A 22,895-nucleotide genomic window follows, 5' to 3' on the forward strand; every position below is an offset into this window, starting at 1 on the left:
AACAGAATGTGAGCTTCTTGAGAGCAGGGGCTGTCTTGTTTTTGTCTTTGGATCCCCAGAGTTTAGTAAGCACTTTTAATCCTTCCTCCTCCTCCCTTTCTTTTTTTCCTCCTCTTCTCTTTCCTTCCCCCATTCCTTTCTCCTTCCCTCTATCCCTCCTTTCTTGTATCCACGTCCCCAGTGCCTAGCACAGTGCCTACACTAAGTTAATAAGTATTAGTTAATGGATGATACTTCTACAGGCTTAACTTGCCTCTACCATGCCAGATTGAGGCATGGGATAATTTCTGGAGGTACAGACTGGAAGGTTATCAAAGCAGGGTAGGAGCAGGGCCACCGGCAAGGTGCCCACTTAGACCTTGGTCTCTTTCCAAACACTAAGCCAGGGAAAACACCACGACAGGCTCCATGACATCCCCAGTAAAAGAACTTTGAGCTCTGGTGAAGTCTTCTCAGAAGAATGTCTTTAAATGCTTAAAAGAGGTATCTACAAAAGTAAATTAAATTTGTGAAGGTAAAGGTAATTTATAAAGTGTTACAAAAGTAACAACGGAACTGAAATAATTATCAAAATACTTTTATAAAAGTTCATGGGGTTTTTTTCCCCCAGATTTTAAGGAATGGATCATTTCTTTCCTTTCCAACGACACTCTTTTAACCTTTATGTTTAAAAAAGAAATATGAGAACCACAGGTTTTCTTTAAAAAACAAAATATACTGCTCCAAACAAGCTTATTCTCGCCATGAAGAAGTGCCTGGTTATCGGTCAATCTATCAATCAGTATTTATTATGCGCTTATTGTGTACTAGGTAAGGTGCTCAGTACTAAGGGTACGGAGAGCACCTCGTCCTTGGGCTGGTCTTTTATTTGTACCCGCGGTCACCGACTTGGGAGGGAAGAGGGAGGGGCAGGGATTGAGGGAGGAAGCCGCATGCGCGGGGCGGAGCGCCAGGCTCGAAGCTTAGGGAGAAAGGCGACTCTAGGAGACAGCAGTCACCGGAAGTGACAGCACGGGGCTGTTTGGAGTTTGTATTTCCTCTTCCGGGTCCCTCGTGAGCGCCCTTCTGTGCCACTTTCTGTTGCTCCCCGCGTGGTGTCGGGGCCCTTGGTCCGGGGTAGGCACATCCGTGTCATTGCAGGTGAGGAGGGTCCACGCACGCCCCGGGTGCGGGGGGGGGGGGGGGCGGGGCGGAGCGGAGGAAACTCGGGGCTCTTTAGCCGCCCCCACCCCCGGCGGCCTCCCTTTTCCCATAGGCCCCTGCGGGGTGGGCGTGCCCGCGTGCTCCACCCCCTAGGGGCAGGTTGGAGGGGCTTCTAGGGGCTGGAGGTAATTAGGCGGAGGGCGGGCTTTTAGTCTTTCTCCGGGGTTCACCCGGCACGGGGATCTTGGGCAGGAGGGTAAGTCCCCTTCGCTTTCTCAGTGCCTCAGTTTTGCCCATCTGTTAAATGGTGGGCTTTGACCAGGTGATGCCTAAGGGCCCTGTGGGCTCCAAGCCGAGCCCAGCAAACCCCCGGCCCTTTGCCCCCTCCTCGGGGCCCCAAGAATCGGAGGCTGCGGCTCTGACCGTCGCACTGGGTCCGTGGGGTCTTCGATTTAGGACTGGAAGAGGGATCTCAAAAGACCCTCTCATCCCTTTAAGCGACTTGCTCGAGGTCACATGCGTAAGTGACAGGTGGGATTTGAACCCACGGAATTAACAACAATCCACCGCCCCCTTGAGCCTGTGCCCCCACTGCCCCAATACCCAGCCGGACCCTCCCCCTCATTTTCCTTGTCTGTAAAATGGGGAGATGAGGGCTGGACTCCCTTTTGCGTCCAGTGTCTGTGGCGTGTAGGACTCACCCTGATGTTGAGGATATTTGATGTTTAAAGACACGCTCTATGCCAGAATCTCATGATTCAGGCCCAGGTTGTATGTTAATTAACGTGTCCTAGTCCTGGAAAGGGACAGTCAGACCTGGAACTGATAATGGCACTTTGGTGACCTGAGAATGCGGTGCCTTTGGACAGAAAACTGGTGGTGTTTCCTAAGGAAAAATATCACCGGAGTTTGCTGAATAGTCTCCTACGGAAACCTGAATTCATAAAAGTCTCATGATTGTCTCCCTTTGCTCTCTCCATTTCAGTGCCCCTTGTATCATATAAAAGCACAAAGACCAAAGTCTGTATGGTGTGAATTGACATTAAATTGCTTGCCCCTTCTCACCTTATTATGTGTCAGTATCATAACAATTGTTTATCACAAGAGGAAGGCTTTTATTGCCTTAGATTGGATTCTCTAAGCAGAGATTTTAAAGTGTGCCTCTGTGTGTGGGTGTTTTGAGACTGAGTCCCCCTGTCTTACCCAGACTGGGAGTTCAGGGACTACCCAGGGGACTTGATCCTACCACTTTTAAGTTAGGGATCTTTGAACTCTTAGTCCAACCTTGGGCCCTCTAGTTACTTCTCTCCCTTTATGTCTCTCACTCTTTATCCCCTTACCACACTGATGCCAGACTCAGTATGAACTTTGATCCTAGGGCTCGGCAGCTCAGAACTCTTGTGTCCAAGAGACACCCTCCTCCCCCATCCCCAGCTCCCCGGATAATTATGACAGGAATTCTTAATATGTTTTGTGTTATAGACCCCTTTGACAGGCTGGTGAAGCCTATGGATCTCTTATCAGAATAATGTTTTTAAAAGCATAAAAAAATTTACAGAGGAAACCAAATTATCTTGAAATAGAGCAATCAAAATATATTTAAAAAAACACAAGTTCATGGTCTGTAGGTTTGTTCTGTGGAGTATTTAAGAGGAAAAGAATTGGAGTTGCATAAGATGAGAAGCTAAGAAAGAGGTTGGGTCTATATTGCTGTGGCTATTCCTCTGATGAAGGCACAGCCCTTTAAAGATTTCAAAGTAGAAATAGCTTACATTTCTATAGTGCTATGAGTTGCTGTTTCAATGGCCCATGTGTTTTAGAATATAAAATCTTAGTAATAACTGTGGTTTTAATGCGGTGTAGTGCCCAGAGTGGTGGTTCATAGAGGAAATATTAATTTGAGTATAAGATTGTTTGTCAAGATGTCATACCATAGAGAGCCAGCTTCAAAGACAGGAAGATAAAAGATGTGGATTCAAGTTCTGCTTCTGACATTTGAGCTGTGTGACCCCATGCAAGTCACTTCACTTCAAAGTCTCTATGACTCTTGAGACAGCAGGTTGCAGAGAATATGGCAGCTTGCATTTGGAAGAGTTTACTCACATGGAAGTTCCATATTCCAGTAAAATCACAGGTCTTATAGGGATATGAATCCCTGTAAGACTATGTGAACTCTTGATTAACTTGTCATAAGCTTTTGATCTTGAATAAGCAAATTCTTGGTTCAACAGGGAGAAATGATTTGTCAGCAGAGAACAGATGATTTAAGAAAGGTTTTATTTACTCAGATTTATAAATTCATAGGGGAGTTTTGCAGTAATGAACTTGAGATTAAAGGACAAGATCTCTGTACATAGTCAAGTCTGCCCTACAAACTAATTCCCCAAAATATCAAATTGCAGCAGACAACAAGAAAATGAGAGAAAGACGTGTGACTTACAGACAAGAAGACAAATAGCAAGAAAAGATGACTTACTGATTCCTGTTACAGTTTTTCTTTATTGAAACAATTTGGGGTCTTGAGAGTACTTTCAACTCTGACCTAGTAATTGAATAGGCTTGTTCCTGGTACTGATACGGTATGTGTAGCTTTTTTTTTTTTTTTTTTTTTGCAGAGGCTAAATTTGTATTGCAAACTTGTATCTATATGTTGCAATACATGTTTATATCTAAATTCACCCTGTGAATAAAAATTTTTTATTAATTATGGCTTTTAATAAGTTATTAAGAATACTACTTGAGTAGGAAACTGTACATAACGAAACAGTATATAGTCTTTAGATCATTTTTTAAAGTGAAGATTGATCAACCATATTTTGTTTGGTTTTTTTGATTGGTAAGGTACTTTGGTTGAAATCATGACCAGGTGGGCACGATCCAACACAGCACATAATAAGAAGGCTTTGAAGGCAACATCATGGGAAGACATGAAGAAGGGCTCCACGGAGGGAGCAACCCAAAATGTACAAAAAGATAAACACTTTCATTCCAGTGGTCTCTCCCTTAAGAATGGTGCACCCCAATCAAAAAACAAAAAGAAAACTTCTTACACCAACCAAGATGTAAATGGGTTCATGGAATATCTAAGACAGAGTGGGAAGGTAACAGCAGCAAATAGTCTGGAAATAAGAGAAGAAATTGCAACAGCTCTCAAAAAAGATAGTCGCCGGGAAGGAAGGAGGTTGAAAAGACAAAAAATAAAGAAAAATGCACAGGTAGGATCATTTGTGTTGATTTCTTTTAGTTCTTACTAGCTATAACCTGTTTTTATACTATTATCACAGCATATTCACACACACACACACACACACACACACACACACTCACACACTCTCTCTCTCTCTCTCTCTCTCACTGTCACTCTCACTCTCTCTCACTTAAATAGTTTTGTGGATACCTTGACCTCATTAGTTTGAGTACTCCCTTCACTGGTCTGCATCAGCCTATTACTTCACATCTGCTGTAATTTTTTTTCTCCTCCATTTTATTTATTTATTTACTTCTTAATTTTATTTGTATGTATTTATTTATGATTTTCAACATTCACTTTTATAAGATTTTGAGTTCTAAATTTGCCCCCCCCGAGACAACATGCAATCTGATGTAGGCTATATATATATATATATATATATATATATATATATATACACAATCATATTAAACATACTTCCACATTAGTCTTGTTGTGAAAAAAGAATCAGAGCAAAAGGGAGAAACCACAAGAAAGAAAACACAAAACAACAAAAAAAGAAAATAATCTGCTTCATTCTGCATTCAGACTCCATAGTTCTTTGTCTGGATGTGGATGGCATTTTCCATCATGAGTCTTTTCAGAGTTGTTTAGAAATTCTAACTTAGATCACTGCATTGCTGGGAAGAGCTAAGTCTATCAAAGTCAGTCATCGCACAGTGTTGCTCTTACTATGTACAGTGTTCTCCTGGTTCTGCTCACTTCACTCCATCTGCTGTAATTCTTGTTCCTTCCATAGAACATCATGTATTTACTAGCACTGTATGAATCTAATGTCAGTATTTATTAGGTTTATATACTACTCTTTCTCCAGAGTTCAAGGTGTGACTTACAGGATACTTGTACAACTTAAGATAATAAATACTTTTTAAATGATGGAACTATAAAGAATAGTTTCTGAATTGTTTGGAAGTGTTTGTTTTGTCACCAGCAGAATTCCTTTTCAAAGTATGATGTTGAAGAGGATGGGTTCTCTTCTCACTTGAAACATGTACCAGGGGGCAGCATAGTCCTGTGGAGCTTTAATACCAGCTCTGCAATTAGCTGATATATTTGTTAGGTTGTCTTCCCTGTTCCTTAGTTTTCTTACATGTTTTGTCAAACTGTTTTCAGGCAAAACAGTATTTTCTCATAATGGCTTCTTGTTTAAAAAATGCTAATAATTTAGACTTTCCTTACAGCAAAGTGTCATATATTACATTATATGCAAGAATATGATGCCCAGTAAGTTTGACATTTCATGCAGGCATAATTCCTGTACTTCTTATGGTAACAGTTATGTGCTCTAAAATCTCATACAAATGAGAAAACTAAGAACAGAGAAGGCACCATAAGATGTCATACTAGTTAGTTGCAGTTAGTTGGCACTAGAACTCTGTAGACTTCTGCTGTCCTCATTATATATGTCAATTGAAAACCTTATTCTACATTATACTTTTTTGAAGAATATTTTCCCCAATTACATTTAAAAAAATTTCAACATTCATTTTTAAAATTTTGCAATCCAGATTCTGTCTCTCGCCTCTTCTTGCCCCGAGATGGTAAACATGTTGTGAAAGAAAACACAGACCACCAACACCCCCCAACCCCCCCAAAAAAATAAAACCATGAAAAAAATAAAAGTGAAAAATAGTGTGCTTCCGTCTGCATTCAGACTATGCATCAGTTCTTTCTCTGGATCTACATTATGCTTTGAAAAGGAGTTCTGCTAGTGGCACTATATTAATTTTTAGAGGACTTGGTCCTATCTGATACACCACATATAAATGTACAAATGATACTTTCTTTTCATGGCTTCTTGTTCTATAAGTCCTTATCACTTAGACTTGAATTGCAATAAGCTTCCAAAATACTTTATATTAAGGCTAGACTTTTATGCCATGTATTAAACCTTCTACTTTTGTTATATTTTCTAAAGGTAGAGAGCTTATATCCAAGCATCTTGAAGTAGCATAGTAGGATAATTAAGAGTTAAGGTTTGAGACTCCATTAGTATAACCTTGGTTAAAGTCTCTTAAGCTTTCTGGGCTTTGATTTCTTCAACTGTAAAATTAAGGAGGTGGGTTTTACATGATCTTCCATGTTGTTAGAAAGTTTCTTATAACTGTGTATTTAGAGATGACACTTAAAAAACTACTTCCCAAATGGGCAAAGATATTGGAGTGGTTTGCCATTTCCTTCTTCAGCTGATTTGACAGATGAGGAAACTGAGACAAAGAGGGTTAAGTGACTTGCCCAAAATCATATAGCTAGTAAGTGTCTGAGGCCAGATTTGAACTCAGAAAGATGAGTCTTCCTGACTCCAGGCCTGACACTCTATCCACTGCACCACCCAGCTGCCCTCTTTTATAATTAGGGTAGATGAAACCCATTATTTTTAAAAATAAATTTTAAAAATCTAATTCATATTACATTTTAAAATGTTTTTATAAAAAGGGATGTACAGTTTCAAAATAAAGCTTGAGCATATAACATAAGCATTAAAACTTTACATTAAACTTAAAATAATATGTTTATATAACTTTTTATAAATAGTGCATGGTTCTTGTCATCTGTACCCATTGATAGCATTCTTAAAATTCGGTAACAGGCTTAATATTTCTATGCTATAGAACATTGGTCTGCAAACTGCAGCCCTCAGGCTAAATCCTACCAGCTGCCCATTTTTATGATCCAGGAGCTAAGATTGACTTTTATATTTTTAAATAAAGTTTCATAGTATTTAAAAATGTAAAATTCATTCTTAGTTCAGATTGTACAAAAACAGGCACTTGACATGTTTGGCCCTTGGGCAGTAGTATGCTTCTCCCTGGTACAGAAGATTCTTCTCTAACACCAAGTATAAATTTTAATGCTGAGAGTGAAGCCATTCAAGAAATTCATGTTTGCTGATGAAGTTTTAAAGGTCATGTCATCTAAGCACCTGTATTCATCAAGAATCTAAATATGTTGAAGTGACAGCCCAGCTTTAAGCAGCAGCCACTCCTTTTCCAGTTGTACAAAGTTTTGTTGGTTTTTTCTTCTCAGTGAGAAGTCATTGGGGAACTGAAAAGTAACAAAGCTCATTTTTTCCAGTTTGAAGAAACAGAAAGAAGAGAATGAAGACTGAGGTAGCTACATAACCAGGGCAATTTTTGATGTTCCTTTTTTGTATTTGACTAAATTTTTATTTTAGATTAGGCCCCTAATTTTATTGGTATAGCCAGCTTGTAGTGAGGAAGTGTTCTATCAGTGAAGGTCACCACCTGTTCTGCAATTTAGTTGTCTTAGAGAGTAGCCTGGGGCACTAAAGGGTTTGAGTGACTTGACCTGGGTTACACAGCCAGCATGTGTCAGAGTCAGAACTTAAACCCAATCACTCGATCAGTAATCATTTATTAAGTGCCTATTATGTGCCAGCACTGTGCTAATCATTGGGGATGCCAAAAAAAGGCAAAAGACTGACCCTGACCTCAAGGAGCTTACAATTTAATGGGGGAATTTTGATTGATTCTTGATTAAGGTCTTCTTGATTCCAAGACTGGCTCTGTGTCCACTACATCACTTGGATTTTATTTTACTTTGATTTCTAAAATTCCACATTTTATATTTATATCTAAAATAATTAAAAATGCATATGCAAATTTAGTGATAAATGTTTGTTGCTGAGGGCTGAATGATGGGGAGATAGCAGGGGCCAGTGAAGAAAGTGCTGAGCTTAGCCATGGGACTTGAGTTCAGTGCTCAGCTCTGCTATTTATTGTCTGTATGACCTTGGGCAAATTAGTTCATCTTTGTGGGCCTTAGTTACCTTTTTTGTAAAATGAGGGGTTGGGCTAGCGTCCCTTCCTGCTCTGGAGCACAGATCCTATGCAGTAAGCTTGTTGCTCTAGGTAGATAAACCCAATTGTTTTTGTGCTTGTGAGTAGGAGGGAAAAAAAGTATCCTTTCTCTGTTAATCGGAGAATATGTGCCTCCCAAGAAACAATCATTCCATTTTCTGAAGTAGTTATGAGCTATAAAAATGAAACTATTTAAAAATGTATAACGTATGTCTTCTAAAAATGAAAACCTGTGTCTATTTCTGAGTTGTGATGAGCATGTATTAAGGTTGTATCATACTATAATAATATACTTTAAGGAAAAACATGATTAAGACATCTTGACTAGTAATTTGAATCATAATTCACTTTGATTTGATTTAAATCAAATCCATCCTAGTTAGATGAAAGTTACAAATGTTGTGAATGCAGATTTTTAGAGCATATATATATATATATGTCCTACAGTGAATTCAGATTTCTTAACAACACCATGCCCATCACTGAATAATCTCTTTGTTTCACCCACTACAGCTTTTTGTGGGATCTTTTGTATCCTGGTCTCTGAGCCTCCTGGGTGGGACACTTTGAGGATTTAAATTTTACAAGCATTCTGAGAACCTTTAAAGGGGCATTATGGCCCATTTCAATCTATAATAGTAGCTTTTAAGATTTACAGAGCTTTGCTTTACTGTCATCTGATGTAATTCTTGCAACACCCCTGTAAGGCAGATGGCACAGATGTTCTTATCCAGTAGTATGATCCATAGAAGAGGAAATGGAGGCTTTAAGAGGGTGAGTGACTCGCCCAAGGTGGCATCACTAGCAAGTGATGGTGTCTGAATTCAAAACCAGTCTTCTGAGTCCAAGTCAAATGGTGTTCCAGTATACCATGCTGCTTATTTTATCAAGCTGAGGTTTATGAGAAGTTAGATAGTAAATTAGACATGAGAATTGACAAGTTTTTCAAGTATCAGTGACAGCAAAGAATGCTGCCATTTGGTGAAGTTAGTGTCAGGTTTTGTTTTTTAACATTTTTGTTACATTTTGAGTTCTGAGTTATATCCTCCTCACATCCTCCCAACCCCATATTAAGACTAACATTCGATATAGATATATTTGTGGAACTATACAGAACATTCTTCAATTTATCAGTTCTTTCTCTGAAGGTGGATAACATTTTCTTTCATAAGGCCTTCATAGTTGATTTGAATGATCATATTACTCAAAATAGCTTAGTCGTTCACAGTTGCTCTTTGAACAGCATTGCTGTTATCATATACAATGTTCTTTTGGTTCTATTTGTTTCACTCTGCATTATTTCATGCAGTCTTTCCATATTTTTCTAAAACCAGACTGTTCATCATTTCTTTTTTAATATAAATTTAATATTTTATTTTTACCCAATTACATATAAAAACAGTTTTTAACATTCTTTAAAAAAAAATTTGAGTTCCAAATTCTTTTACTCCAACCCCCACCCCACCCCGCCATCGCAAAGGTAAACAATTTTATATAGGTTATACAGGTACAGTCATGCAAAACATATTTCCATGTTATGTTGTGAAAGAAAACACAGACAACAAAAAACAAGAAAAAGAAAAGAAAAAGCATGCTTTGCTCTCCATTCAGACTCTTATCAGTTCTTTTTGTGGAGGTAGAGAGCATTTTTCATCATAAGCCCTCCAAAATTGTCTTCCACCCTTGTATCTCTGAGAATAGCTAAGTCATTCACAGTTGATCCTCATACAGTACTGTCATTACTGTATACATTGTTCTCCTGGTTTTCTGCTCATTTCACTTTGCATCGATTCATGTAGTCTTTCCAGGTTTTTCTGAGGGCATCCTGCTCATCATTAGCACAATCTGCTCATCATTTCTTAGAGCATAGTAGTATTTCTTCAGTTACTATTGATTTTAACAATTTAAGAACTTAACATATTTTCATCTTCTCAGGTTTGTTATCATTGCAGAAAGCAAGGCCATGGAATTGCAGACTGCCCTGCTGTCCTTGAGAGTCAAGATATGGGCACTGGAATCTGTTACCGATGTGGGTCCACTGAACATGAAATAACCAAATGCAAAGCCAAAGTAGACCCAGCTATGGGTATGTCTTTCCACTTTTTTTTCCCCCAACTAGGAAAAAGAGACAGGGGCCAGGCATGGTGGTGCATAGCTGTAATCACTGGTCCTAGGGGAGGCTGAGGCTAGTGGATCATTTGAGGTCTAGAATTCTGAGCTGCAGTAAGGCTAAAGTCAGTCAAGTGCCTACCGTAAGTCCAGAACCAGTATAATGAGCCCTTAGTGGAGGGAAGCCACGAGGCTGCTTAGGGAGCCCAGGTCAGAAACGGAGTGACCAAGGCAAGTAGAGAGGTCAGGGCTCCCCATGCGGAACTCAGTAGGGTTGGATTTTTGAATGACTACTATATTTTCAGCCTAAGGGAAATATACCTAATCTCACAAAGACATGGGTGCTAGGAAGGAGAAGACAGATATTTCCATACTATTTTTCTGATGATCAAGATTTAATTCTTACCATGTACTTTGAAAATATAATTATTAACTGGGTGTGGTGGTACGTACTTGTGGTTCCTATTCTCAGGAAAGATGAGGCTGGTGGATCACTTGGGTTTGGGAACTTCTGAACTTCGGTGGACTTAGGACAAGTCAGATGTTCACACCAAGTTCTTCACCAAAGTCCTGTACCAATATGGTGAGCCCCTTAGGAGCAAGGGTTTGTAACCAGCAGGCTGCCTAGGAAGGAGTGCTCCTAATTAGTAGTGGCATCAGGCCCTGGAGAAACCCCTGAATTTCCAGCTTGGGTGAGGTAGAAAGAGATCCATTTCTCCACTCCGCCAGAGTAATTATTCATGAAAGGCGAGTCACACATTTTTGGACATGACTAATATAGGAATTTGTTCTGCTTAACTATGTTTGCTTGTTACAACTATTTCTTTTTCATTTTTTTTTTCAGTCAGGAGGGGGAGGTGGAAGGAAGAAAAAAATAAATGCTTGATAATATTTTTTTAAAATTACATATAAAATTATTTTTGAGCATGAGTTACCTAATAAATCTGTTACAAATGTCTTAAATGAACCAAATACTGAAATAATTTTGCTTCCGTGTACAATACTTTTAAATAATGCTAGATTATCTGTAATGTGCATTTATGACCATGAATAAGACAAGAAATATTTATCTTTACAGGAGAATTTCCTTTTGCAAAATGTTTCATTTGTGGAGAGATGGGACACCTATCTAGATCTTGTCCTGATAATCCTAAAGGACTTTATGCTGAAGGTGAGCACTATTTTTGGACATGAAATGGGACAAATGTTTATAAAAAGTTGGAGTATAACTTTCCTTTTGAATAGAACATTTTGGTGATTTGTAAACCCTTGGAAGATTAATTCTTTTCTGCAATATATATGCTATAAACAGGAAATGGTAATTTTCCTGCATATATTAATAAATTCCATGCAAAGCAGCCAGAGCATACGTATCAACATTTTTGGGTATACTTTGACATAATTTGTCACAGTATCATGTAGATTTTTACTTTTCAGTGTAGTAATAAAGTGCAAAGGCAAATCGCATCTGTTAGCTAATGTTAGATTTTTTTCCCATAAGTGTATTCTTGCGGTTTCATGTGCACAAATCTTTCACTCCTTAAAAGTGGACATAGGTTTTCCTTTTTAGAAAGTTTACACAAATGTCTGGTTTTTGATGATGGTTTTAGCCAAGCTGAGATAAAGTATGTATCTTGTCAACAATGTGTTAAGTACAGTCGCTTTTTAATGTTACAAGCATTTGATTTATCAGTGTTTATCACTTTAGTTTTTGTAAATGTTAATTTATTTTATTTTAATAGTTTTGGAGTTGACTCATATTCATACTTTTAATTACTCATGATTAAGCCACATCTTTCCGTAATTGTGATGAAACCTGAGATGGTTAAAGCTTTACTCTCATGGTTATTCATCCGTAAAATAACCCTACAAATACAAGACCATTGTGTCTAAGACCCAGGTGATGGACACCTCTCCTTTTATCCTCCGGGTTCCGCTTGGTCTCCCTACCAACTGGAAGTGGAGTATTCCTTGACTTCTGTCTCTTCTTCCACAATTTTTAATCAAAAGTGAGAGTGGTTGTGGTTGAATGTAGGGATTTTCCTCCCTCCCTATAAAAGGCCAGATTTCTAAAGGCTTCACAGAAGATCCCAGAGAATAGATAATAAAATATAACTTCCCATTCAGAGCAGAGAAATAGGGGCTTACCAGGATGGAACATCATACTTGTCAGATATAATCAAAGTCAAGGCTGTTTTTGCTGAATTGTTTTTCTTTGTTACTTGGATGAATTCAAGAGTGTGTGCGTGTGCGTGTGTGTGCGTGTGCGTGTGCGTGTGTGTGTGTGTGTGTGTGTGTGTGTGTGTGTTTGGGGGTTTGAAATGATCAGTATAAAGACAGCAATCGTTTATGTGTTTGTGTGTATATATATACACATACACATTAGATGTGTGTGTACATATATACATACTGTGAATAAATATACATGTATGTATGGATACAACACATATCTCTTGTGATACAGTCAATGTGTGGGGTAGATAGAGGCACCTCTTTTTTGTGACTATCACAAGACAGACTTCGACAGTGTTTTGTAAAATTAATATTTATCCAGAGGTAAAGTAGATTTAATTTTTTTTGTTCCTTCAACAGGTGGTGGTTGTAGACTTTGTGGTTCTGTGGAACATTTTAAGAAAGATTGCCCTGAAAATCAGAATTCAGGTGAGATATCATTTAAAATTCCCTATTTTCTTTGGTGCTCTCTGTTGTTGGTAGCTGCCATTGAGAGACAATGGAATTTAAACGACACCATAATTTCCTACCAGCATGTCTTAATCTCTTACTATTAAATTTTAACTCATGGATCTTTTATATTACTATAGTTTTCTTTGTTGTATGTGTGTATTAGTTTCCATTGAACTAATTAATTAGCTCTTTTCTAGTGTCTCAAATAGGGGATTATAACTAAGTAAATAGAATTGAATTGAGCTTTTTCTGAAAAAAAGTTTACCTTGAAATATGAAGGAAAGCATAAAGTTTTATGTTATAAACATCTATTTCCCTTGATTTTTCTCATAGTTTTATCAGTAGTTGAGGTGCTTAGCAGAAGTCTCTTGAAGATTAAAGACTTAAGACTATAGTGAACACTCTTGACCTACACAGTCAGAGCAAAGGATATTCTGGTTAATAGTTAACTTTTTTTTTTAATAATTCAGTAGACATTTCAAGATCTGTGCCAGTTTATAGATGACTAGAATCACAAATGAACCATCTTTTGTCATATGTGCCGGTTTTGCTGATGGCCACAAGTAATTTCTCATGTATTTTCAGTTTTCCTCTTACTAATTTTGACACTAAATGGTTACATGGAATTATAGGGCTAGCTGGTCTGAAAGTTACAAACCACTTGGTTATGAATGTCAAATGGAGAGTCAAGATCATTGAAATTCCTATATAAATAAAATCCTTATTTTAGCAAGTAATTTTCTCTCCTTTTTATCATAGCTTAAAAGGTTGACAGATTGATTGGCATGGCTGTCAAGTCTTTATTTGGTCATCCTTTGGTAGAGATAATAAAATAAGCCAAAAAACCCCCAGATATTATAATGAAAAAGGACAAGTGAGATACCTGGCTAATCATAATGATAAATTAAGCAGTTATTAAACCCTGACTAGTTTACTACTCTTTGTACTTGTGGATTGTGAAGAACTTTGCAAGAATCTATAGGAAAGGTGAATTCTTTCATTAAACTTATTCACGGTCACCTCAAACTTAAAATTCCTGGCATTACTTAAGGCAAAGTATTGATTCCCTAAGAAAAAATTAGAGTAAAAAGTACAAGAGTAAAAATCAGACCTCAAAGATTCCCGAGTTTGGGGTATTTTATGTAAACCTGGAAGCAAAGGCTTTGAGTAAATAGTTTTAAGTGCAGAAATCAGAAGGATACTCTTTAAAATACTAAAGATGTTACATATGTTATCTGACCAATGATTGTCTTACTGGTTGTAAGACCAGTCCTTGCAATCATGAAAGCCAGTAAGTGCTAGCTTTGGCAAGACTTTTATAAAAGGAACAGGAAACTTCTCATAGAGTATTTGTATGGAATAGGAAGCTCCTAATGCTGCTTGTGAAGGGAAGCAGGTCAGTGTCATCACAAGCCTAGGCATCCATTCTGTCATGAAAATGTAGTTATAGGTACCATCCAGTCCCCTTTCTTCAGAAGGTTCTGGGAACCCCAAATATTAAACAAAAGACTTTGTGGTTTTAAGAAACCCCAAAACCATAGTACTGCTTAAGTATGTCTGGCAGCCTCTTGCCACTCCCCCAGCTCCTGAAAGTGCATTTCATCTTCACAACCTAGGCACCTCTTCACAGTCAAGTCTGGAGGAAACGAGACTCTACTACATCTTGAGCCATGAGATTAAAATGATGAAGTGGAATGTGAATTCTCCCTCCTGGGAGGATCGCCACTTCCAGAATGACAGGAATGACAAGCAGATGGTGTATAATTTCACAGGTGGAATCTTGTGCATTTAAAACTGATGCTTCATAAGCCTTGCTGTTTACAGACTCTTGGAATTCATTGACTCACTAATGATGAACTCTGGGAAAGAAAGAAAGAGCCTTCTCATCAATTTGTGCAATGCAAAGTAGTTGCTGCATTTCCCTAATTGGGAAGAGAAATTGCCTGTGGTACTCTGAAATCAAGAGTTATAATCAATTACAGAAATGCACACTTTCCTTTAGCAATGGAGTCTTCCCGCCTTGTGATTATTCATGTCAAAGCTAGTTACTTTACTAAGTCTGTGAAGCTTCCAATAGCTGTCTTCATTGTTCTTTTTTTTTTCTTGAATTCTCCTTTTTTCTTTCTTTTACAGATAACATGGTCACAGTTGGTCGTTGGACTGAGGGGATGAGTGCAGACTATGAAGAAATTTTGAAGACTCCCATACCACAAAAACCAAAAAAAATAGCCAAGGTTGTTAAATTTTGACAGCAGATACACACCTTATAGTGTTATAGTTTGAGAACAGTCTGAATGTGTTAAAATTACTTTTCTGGAGTTTTGTGCACTGAAGAGGAGTAACACCAGCATGAAACAGTCAAAAACAAGCATTCGATGCTTAAATTGGAGTTCTGAGGCAAACCTAATTCCTAACAAAACAGCACCTGCAAAGCATGAATGATGCCAATTGATAAGAATCATGCTTTCTCAAAAATAATGAAATAATTTGAAGTCAAAAAATAAGACCTTCTGCATATGGAGGTGAGCTTTTTACATTTTTATAAAAGTTACATTTCTTTCTGTAATTTATTTGAGTACAATGCTATTTTAAGAGCTCAGATTTTTTTAGTATCTTAAATTTTATTCTGCTTTTGAATATTTAATAAAAATGACTTTGCCTATCATGGTACCTGTTGCCTTAAAACTTCATTCCCAACTAAATTTCTCTTCATCTGTTTGCTTGTGTCATCATATTCTGTATATCTTTGGAAACAAGATCCTTCACAAAAATGGAAATTGGTCTCTGCCTTTTGGAAAAGGGGGAGGGGTTATGGTTTTGCTCAGAGGCACAGAATCATAATTAACTTAAACAAAACAGAAGCCTACCAGCACCTGCCCCCCTTGCTCCTGGTCCTTGATTTTGGTGAAAGAAATTGTAGCAAAGGACCAGGTGGACAGTTTTTTGTTGTATAGAGTAAATGGAGTATAAAACTGAGCAGTGTGATCGTGTATTTAGATGAGTCAGGGTGAGATGGAAGCAGCACCATAATGGAGTTAGAACACTAATCAGGGAGACATTAGATCCATTGTTTTATTTGATGAATACATGCATACTTAATACATACATTTCACAAGACACAACTCTGCTATTGTACTGTATAATAGAGTGACTTGGGTGTATTGTGTATCTCATTTGAGATTTTTACCTGATTGGATACATTTATAACTAAAGGAAACAGCTGTGATTAGTTACTGCAGCTTTGCTAGCAAAATATTTACCAAATAAGAAAAGAGATACTTTTCACTGTTGTCATGTCTGGGGAAACGAACAATGTTGGTGTTTTTTTGTTTTTTTTTTTTTAACAGGCTTCACTTTTTTTTTCTAGAGTAAAATGAAAACATGAGGACAGCAAATATAACTTGATATCTAAGGGCTTAAAGAATTGGATACCTTTTTTTTTTTTAAATTATAATCTGATGCAGCTGGCCTGGGATAGCAGCAGCCTCTTTGGGAACTAAACACTCTCATTCACTTTCCCTGCCTTGGAACAAGCAGAATACTCCTGTGTTACTTGAAGCTCTGTATTTAGCTGCCCCTCCAGTCCCTGTTCAATCCTCAGGGCAGAATCTTCTCTTCTGGTAGCCCCTTCCTTTACATTTTAAGGTAATCTTGACCCTTGCTTGTAAAATAATCAAAACTACTTTGCAGATGCCAAATATCTCATTTTAAAATGATGAATCTCAATTTTTAAAAATGACTGTTCTTAGGAATTCTGACAGGTCCTGAATAATGTGTATCTCTTGAAAGGAACTGTAGGTGAATGATAAAAAGCCCAGTGTCTCTTCTGTGCTAAGTGTGCTTAGCCCAGGCTTCCTGAAGAAAAGGGCAAAGCATTAGCATTTGTTTCTTACTCATAGTGAAAGATTGAGTTCAACTGATAATGATTTCTTTCAATGTGTTGATTTGAATGTGGTGGGTAGTCACAGAATCTTCACTTTAGAATGAAAATAATTCAGAATTAAGTGCTTTGTACATGCAAAGCATTATTCAGCCTGAGGGGGAATGCAAGTGATTAAATACTGCTACTGCTCACCATCCTTGGCCTTTACAATCTAATAGGACAATTAAACCTCATATAGCTCAACCCCCTTATTTTCCAGATGAGGAAACTGAAGTCCAGAAAGTGTGACTTAATAAGAGCCCACATTTTTGGAGCTCTTTAACACCGTTTATCTCTTTGTGTTGCATTGACTTGCTTAGGATTACCCAGTTAGTGGCAGAGTCAGAACTAAAGCGCAATCCTCACCGGTACTCAAGGATCTGTGATTTGTTGTTGTTGCTAGTATAAGTGCTGCTTCTGCTGATGCAGATCAGTCTCCTCTGCCTTAGCTCAGACTGTTTCTGTGGCCTGAAAAAAATTCGTTTCCCCGTGTGTGATCAGCTGGTGCTTGATGAGCCACTTGCTACATGGACTGAATGTCTGCCATCCAAGAACCAGGTGGGCCAGGTGTGGGGCTTTGCTGGCATAGACTTAGACAACTGAGGACATCAGAGAAGGACGTTAGTGGAGACCTACCTCACGAATTCGTAGAAAATGTACCCTACAAAATCCCCTGTGCCAGTTCGAATGCTGAGATAGATATATTACTTAGACATAATATTCAAATGGTTAAAATAAACCATATTTCTCCTTTTAGTTATTATAATGGCCAGGGGTTAACCTGAAGAATTGGGGGTGAATGAGCTAGGTCTAGGCAAGAAATGGCAACGGGTCAAAGGTATAATCATCATAGTTCCCATTTATGTGACACTTTGAAGATAATCATTTTTTCCTCATATTTCCATGCCCTTGTAGACAGTACATAATATCCTTATTTTATAGATTAGGAAGCAGACATGTGATGATTTTCCTGAGGTCCCACAGCTAGTAAGTGACAGCCAAAATCTGAATCTAGGTCCTCTGATGCCAAATCCAATATTCTGATGTTCAGATTGATAGCATAACTGGTGGGAAGCAGTAAGGATTGTACCCCTTTTATTCCTATACTTACCCAGGCCTTACTTAGTAGGGAATGTTCCAGGATTGCTGATAAGAATGAGTATCCTTGTATAGAGCAGATTAATTCTTTTCATAAGGAGAGAGACAGTTGCTTTATTTTTTTTCCTTTTTATTTTATTTTTTTTTATTTTTAGTTTACAACACACGGTTCTACATAATTTTGAGTCCCAGATTTTCTTCCCTCCCTCCCCTCCTCCCTCCCCAAGACGGCATGGAATCCCATATAACTTCCACATATAACTTTGCATTGAATTAATTTACACACTAGTCAAGTTGTGGAGAAGAATTATGACCAATGGAATGAATCATGAGAAAGAAGAAACAGAACCAAAAAAAACCCCCAAAAACAAAAGAGAGAAAAAAGAAGGGGGAGAAAAAGGCGAGCATGAAATGTGCCTCAATCTGCATTCATACTTCATAGTTCTTTCTCTGGATGTAGATAGCATTCTACATCGTGAGTCCTTTGGAGTTTTCTTTGCACCTTGTGTTGCTGAGAAGAGCAAAGTCTGTCAGGGTTAGTCCTCACAGAATCCATATATCAGTGGTTGTGTATAATGTTCTCCTGGCTCTGCTCTGCTCACTCAGCATTATGTCGTGTAGGTTTTTCCAGGTTGATATGAAGTCCGTATCATCCCCATTTCTTATAGCACAATTCTATTCCATTACCTTCATATATCACAGCTTGTTCAGCCATTCCCCAGTTGATGGGCATCCCTTTGATTTCCAATTCTTAGCTATCACAAAAAGAGCCGCTATAAATATTTTTGTACATATGGGTGCTTTTCCCACTTGTAGGATCTCTTTGGGATATAACCCTAGAAGTGGTATTGCTGGGTCAAAGGGTATGAACATTTTTATAGCCCTTTGGGCATAGTTCCAAATTGCTCTCCAAAATGGCTGGATCAATTCACAACTCCACCAGCAATGTAACGATGTTCCAATTTTCCCACATCCTCTCCAGCATTTATCATTTTCTTGTTTTGTTATTTTAGCCAATCTGACAGGAGAGATATGGTATCTAAGAGTCGTTTTGATTTGCATTTCTCTAATCAGTGGTGATTTAATTTCTTCCTCTGAAAACTGTCTGTTCATATCCTTTGACCATATCTCATTGGGGAATGACTTGTATTCCTATATATTTGGTTCAGTTCCCTGTATATTTTGGAAATGAGGCTTTTTTCAGTGACATTAGATGTAAAGATTTTCTCCCAATTTTCTGCTTCCCTCCTAATCTTTGTTGCATTGGCTTTTTTTGTACAAAAACATTTCAATTTAACATAATCAAAATTATCCATTTTGCATTTTGTAATGCTCTCTATCTCTTGTTGGGTCATGAATTCTTTTCTTTTCCATAAATCTGATAGGTAAACTATTCCTTGCTCTCCCAAATTGCTTATAGTTTCAGCCTTTATTCCTAAATCATGAACCCATTTTGACTTTATTTTGGTATATGGTATAAGATATTGGTCTATGCCCAGTTTCTGCCCTACCATTTTCCAATTTTCCCAGCAGTTTTTGTGAAATGGTGAATTCTTAGCCCAGAAGCTGGCCTCTTTGGGTTTATCAAAGAGTAGATTGCTATAATCGTTGACTTCTCCATCTTGTGTACCTATCCTATTCCACTGATCCACAACTGTTTCTTAGCCAGTACCAGGTAGTTTTGATGACTGCTGCTCTATAGTACAGTTTAATATCTGGTATGGCTAGGCCACCTTCTCTAGCATTTCTTTTCATTAATGAGACAGTTGCTTTATAACAATTGAAAGGGACATTGGCAAATCAGTCTCTCCAGAAACCATGTCTCAGAGGAATTCCTACCCTGAGAACCCCTCACACAAGTGACCAGCTCTCATGAGAAGATTTTTAGAAGACCCTCTGGCTAGCTCTACAACCTCTTAGGCAAATGCCTAGCCACTGAAAGTAAACACTTTCCTTCTCTATAAACTAGAACACTGATCAAAAACTGCTTTTCTTCCTTGGTGGGCTGTGTCAATTATTTCTCAATGGTCCTACCCATCATCACAGTGATTTTTTGGACCAAGGTGCCACTCCTTGGCCACCAAACTCCTAAGCATGTGGTCTCCCTCCTTAGAATCAATAAACACTATGCACCTACTCTGTACCAGGCATTAACCTAAGCTCTAGGGATACAAAAAGAGGCAAAAGACAGTCCCTGTCCTTAAGAAGCTTGCAATTTGGCTAATTTAGAAAAGAAAAATGACAAATATTGGAGGGGATGTGGGAAAATTGAGACACAATGAATTGTTGGTGGAGTTGTGAACTGAACCAACCATTCTGGAGAGCAATTTGGAGCTATGTCCAACGGGTTATAAAACTGCATGCTCTTTGATCCAGATATAGGACTACTAGATCTGTATCCCAAAGAGATTTTTTAAAAAAAGAAAAGGACTTTTATGTATAAAAATATTCATTAGCAGCTCTTTTTGTGGTGGCAAAGAATTGGATTGAAGGGGTGCCCATCAATTGGGGAATGGCTGAACAGTGTATGATTGTGATGGTATGTTATTGTGCTATGAAAAATGATGAGCAGGATGGTTTCAGAAAAACCTGGAAAGACTAACATGAACTGATGCAAAATGAAGTAAGCAGAACCAGGAGAACATTGTACACAGTAATAGCAACACTGTGTGATGAAGAATTGTGAATGACTTAGCTATTCTCAGCAATACAGTGATCCAAGACAATTCTCATGGAAAATGCTCTCCACTTCCAGAGAACAAACTGATGAGAATCTGAATGCAGATTGAAGCATACTTTTTAAACTTTATTTTTCTTTCTTTTTATTTTTGGCCTATGTTTTCTTTCATAGCATTGCTAATGTGGATATAGGTTTTGCATGACTACATACGTATAACCTATATCAAATTGCTTGCCTTCTCAATGAGGGGGTTGTGGTAGGGACAGATAATTTGGAACTCAGAATTTTAAAAAATGTATATTAAAAATTTTTACATGTAATTAGAAAAAAACCAAAAAAGTGGTAAGGAAAAAAAACCTTACACTCTAATGGGGGATATAGCATGCAAACAAAAATACAAAGCAATCTATATGCAGGATAGATAGGAAGTTATTACCAGAGGGAAGGCATTGGAATTGAGAGATTGGGGCTTTCAGTAAAGATGGTACTTTAGTTGGGATTTAAGGAAACCAGAGAAATCAATAAAGTGGAGGAGAGAGAACATCCCAGACATTGGGGGACAGCCAGAGAAAATGCCCAGAGCTGAAAGATGGGGTGTCTTGTCTGTGGAATAGCCAGGAGGTCAGTGTCACTGCATTGAAGAGTACATGTCAGAGAACAGTATGTAATAAGACTGGAAAGGTAGGAGGGTGCTAGTTTACAAAGGGCTTTGAACACCAAACAAAGCATTTTGTTTTTGATTTTGGATGTGATTAGGGAGCCACTGGAATTTATTGAGTTAGTGGAGTGACATGGTTAGACCAATGTTTTAGGAAAATCACTTTGGCAGCTGACTGGAGAATGGATTGGAATGGGGAGAAACTCGAGGCAGCCAGACCCACCAGCAGGCTATTGTAGTAGTCCTGGTGTGAGGTGAGAAGGGCCTGCACTGGAGTGGTGGCCGTGTCAGAGGAGAGAAGGGGCCATATTTGAGACATGTTGTGAAGGTGAAATTGACAAGCCTTGGAAACAATTTGGAGTACAGGGATTGCCTTTGCTTTAGAATGTATATAATCTCCATGGCTCAGCATGCTTAGTGCTTAAAAGTCTTATTCATTACATACTTTGAATCCTCTCTTATGTTCTGCTATGCACACGACATGCTTTTTTTTCTTTTTTACTTTGTATTTAAGTTTCAATATTTAGGTTTATGATATGTTTTTGTTTCTTTTCTTTATTCTGTATTTGTGTTCTGGTAAAATAAAAAAATTGCACAAAAAAAGTCTTATTCATTCATTGGCAAAAGATAATGAGGAAGTTAGGTTGATAATTAAGTGCTAAAGGAAGATTGAGATGGAGAGAAGGGTGTTTTCAAAGTATCCTTTTGCGGCCTTAAGACTTAATGTACATGCATGTTAATTCAGTTTGACAAGCTACTAATCATCTGCTATGTGTACTTGGGAAGATAAATATGGACTGCCTGCCTTCATGGAGCTTGCAGTCTAACAGGGGAAAGGGGAAATCTTTGGGATCTTTTTCTGGTGAGATGGAGATGTCATGGGGAAGGGCTGAATGTGATGATGACTTTAGGGAGAAAAGGGGTCGGACAGCATCCATAAGCTTTGTTGCTTTCATAACTTGCTCCTCCTGTGTGTTAGCTAACATAGTGGTCTCTGTACTTCCTGCCAAAGTCTGTTACTCTATTTATACCTCAGTGATTGATGCTTTTAGCTCTATAACTGGTCAATTTCAGGTTTCAGAGACTATTATAACAATGATTTATCCTACACAAAAACTTTCTTTTTCAAAAATATATATGCACATATATATGTGTATATGTGTATATTTTCAGGAATATATACCAATAAGGTTTTCCAAATTTATTATGAATTTATAAATGATTCTGGGTGCTGGATGGCAGTCTATTAAAGTCGATTGATAAATGAAGAAAGGTAAGTGAAGGAACCGAAGAGAGAAAGGTTTTGAAAACCCAGAGAGTATCCAGGAAAAGGGGATGGTCAATACCAGATACTCCAGAGAGATCAAGAAGGATTGAGGACTGAGAAAAAGCCTTCAAGATTTAACCATTAAGAGACCATTGGTAATCCTTGGAGAGAGCTGTTTCGCTTGAGTGAGATCAGAGAGAGGAACAATGAGAGTTATTAACAAAACCATCTGAATACGGCTATAGACATCAATGAACATGAA

General features: G+C 38.0%; 1 protein-coding gene across 1 annotated transcript; it reads left to right on the forward strand.

The window, feature by feature from the left end:
- The first annotated feature begins 1,034 nt into the window (after positions 1-1,034).
- ZCCHC9 (zinc finger CCHC-type containing 9) lies at positions 1,035-15,673 on the forward strand. Its single transcript, XM_036748709.1, has 6 exons — positions 1,035-1,140; positions 3,985-4,358; positions 10,150-10,300; positions 11,402-11,494; positions 12,916-12,984; positions 15,142-15,673. The coding sequence occupies exons 2-6, from the start codon at positions 4,002-4,004 to the stop codon at positions 15,255-15,257; spliced, it is 786 nt and encodes a 261-aa protein (XP_036604604.1). The 5' UTR covers positions 1,035-1,140; positions 3,985-4,001; the 3' UTR covers positions 15,258-15,673.
- The last annotated feature ends 7,222 nt before the right edge of the window (positions 15,674-22,895 follow it).

Source organism: Trichosurus vulpecula, chromosome 1 (assembly GCF_011100635.1).
Source record: "Trichosurus vulpecula isolate mTriVul1 chromosome 1, mTriVul1.pri, whole genome shotgun sequence".
NCBI classification, from domain to species: Eukaryota; Metazoa; Chordata; class Mammalia; order Diprotodontia; family Phalangeridae; genus Trichosurus; species Trichosurus vulpecula.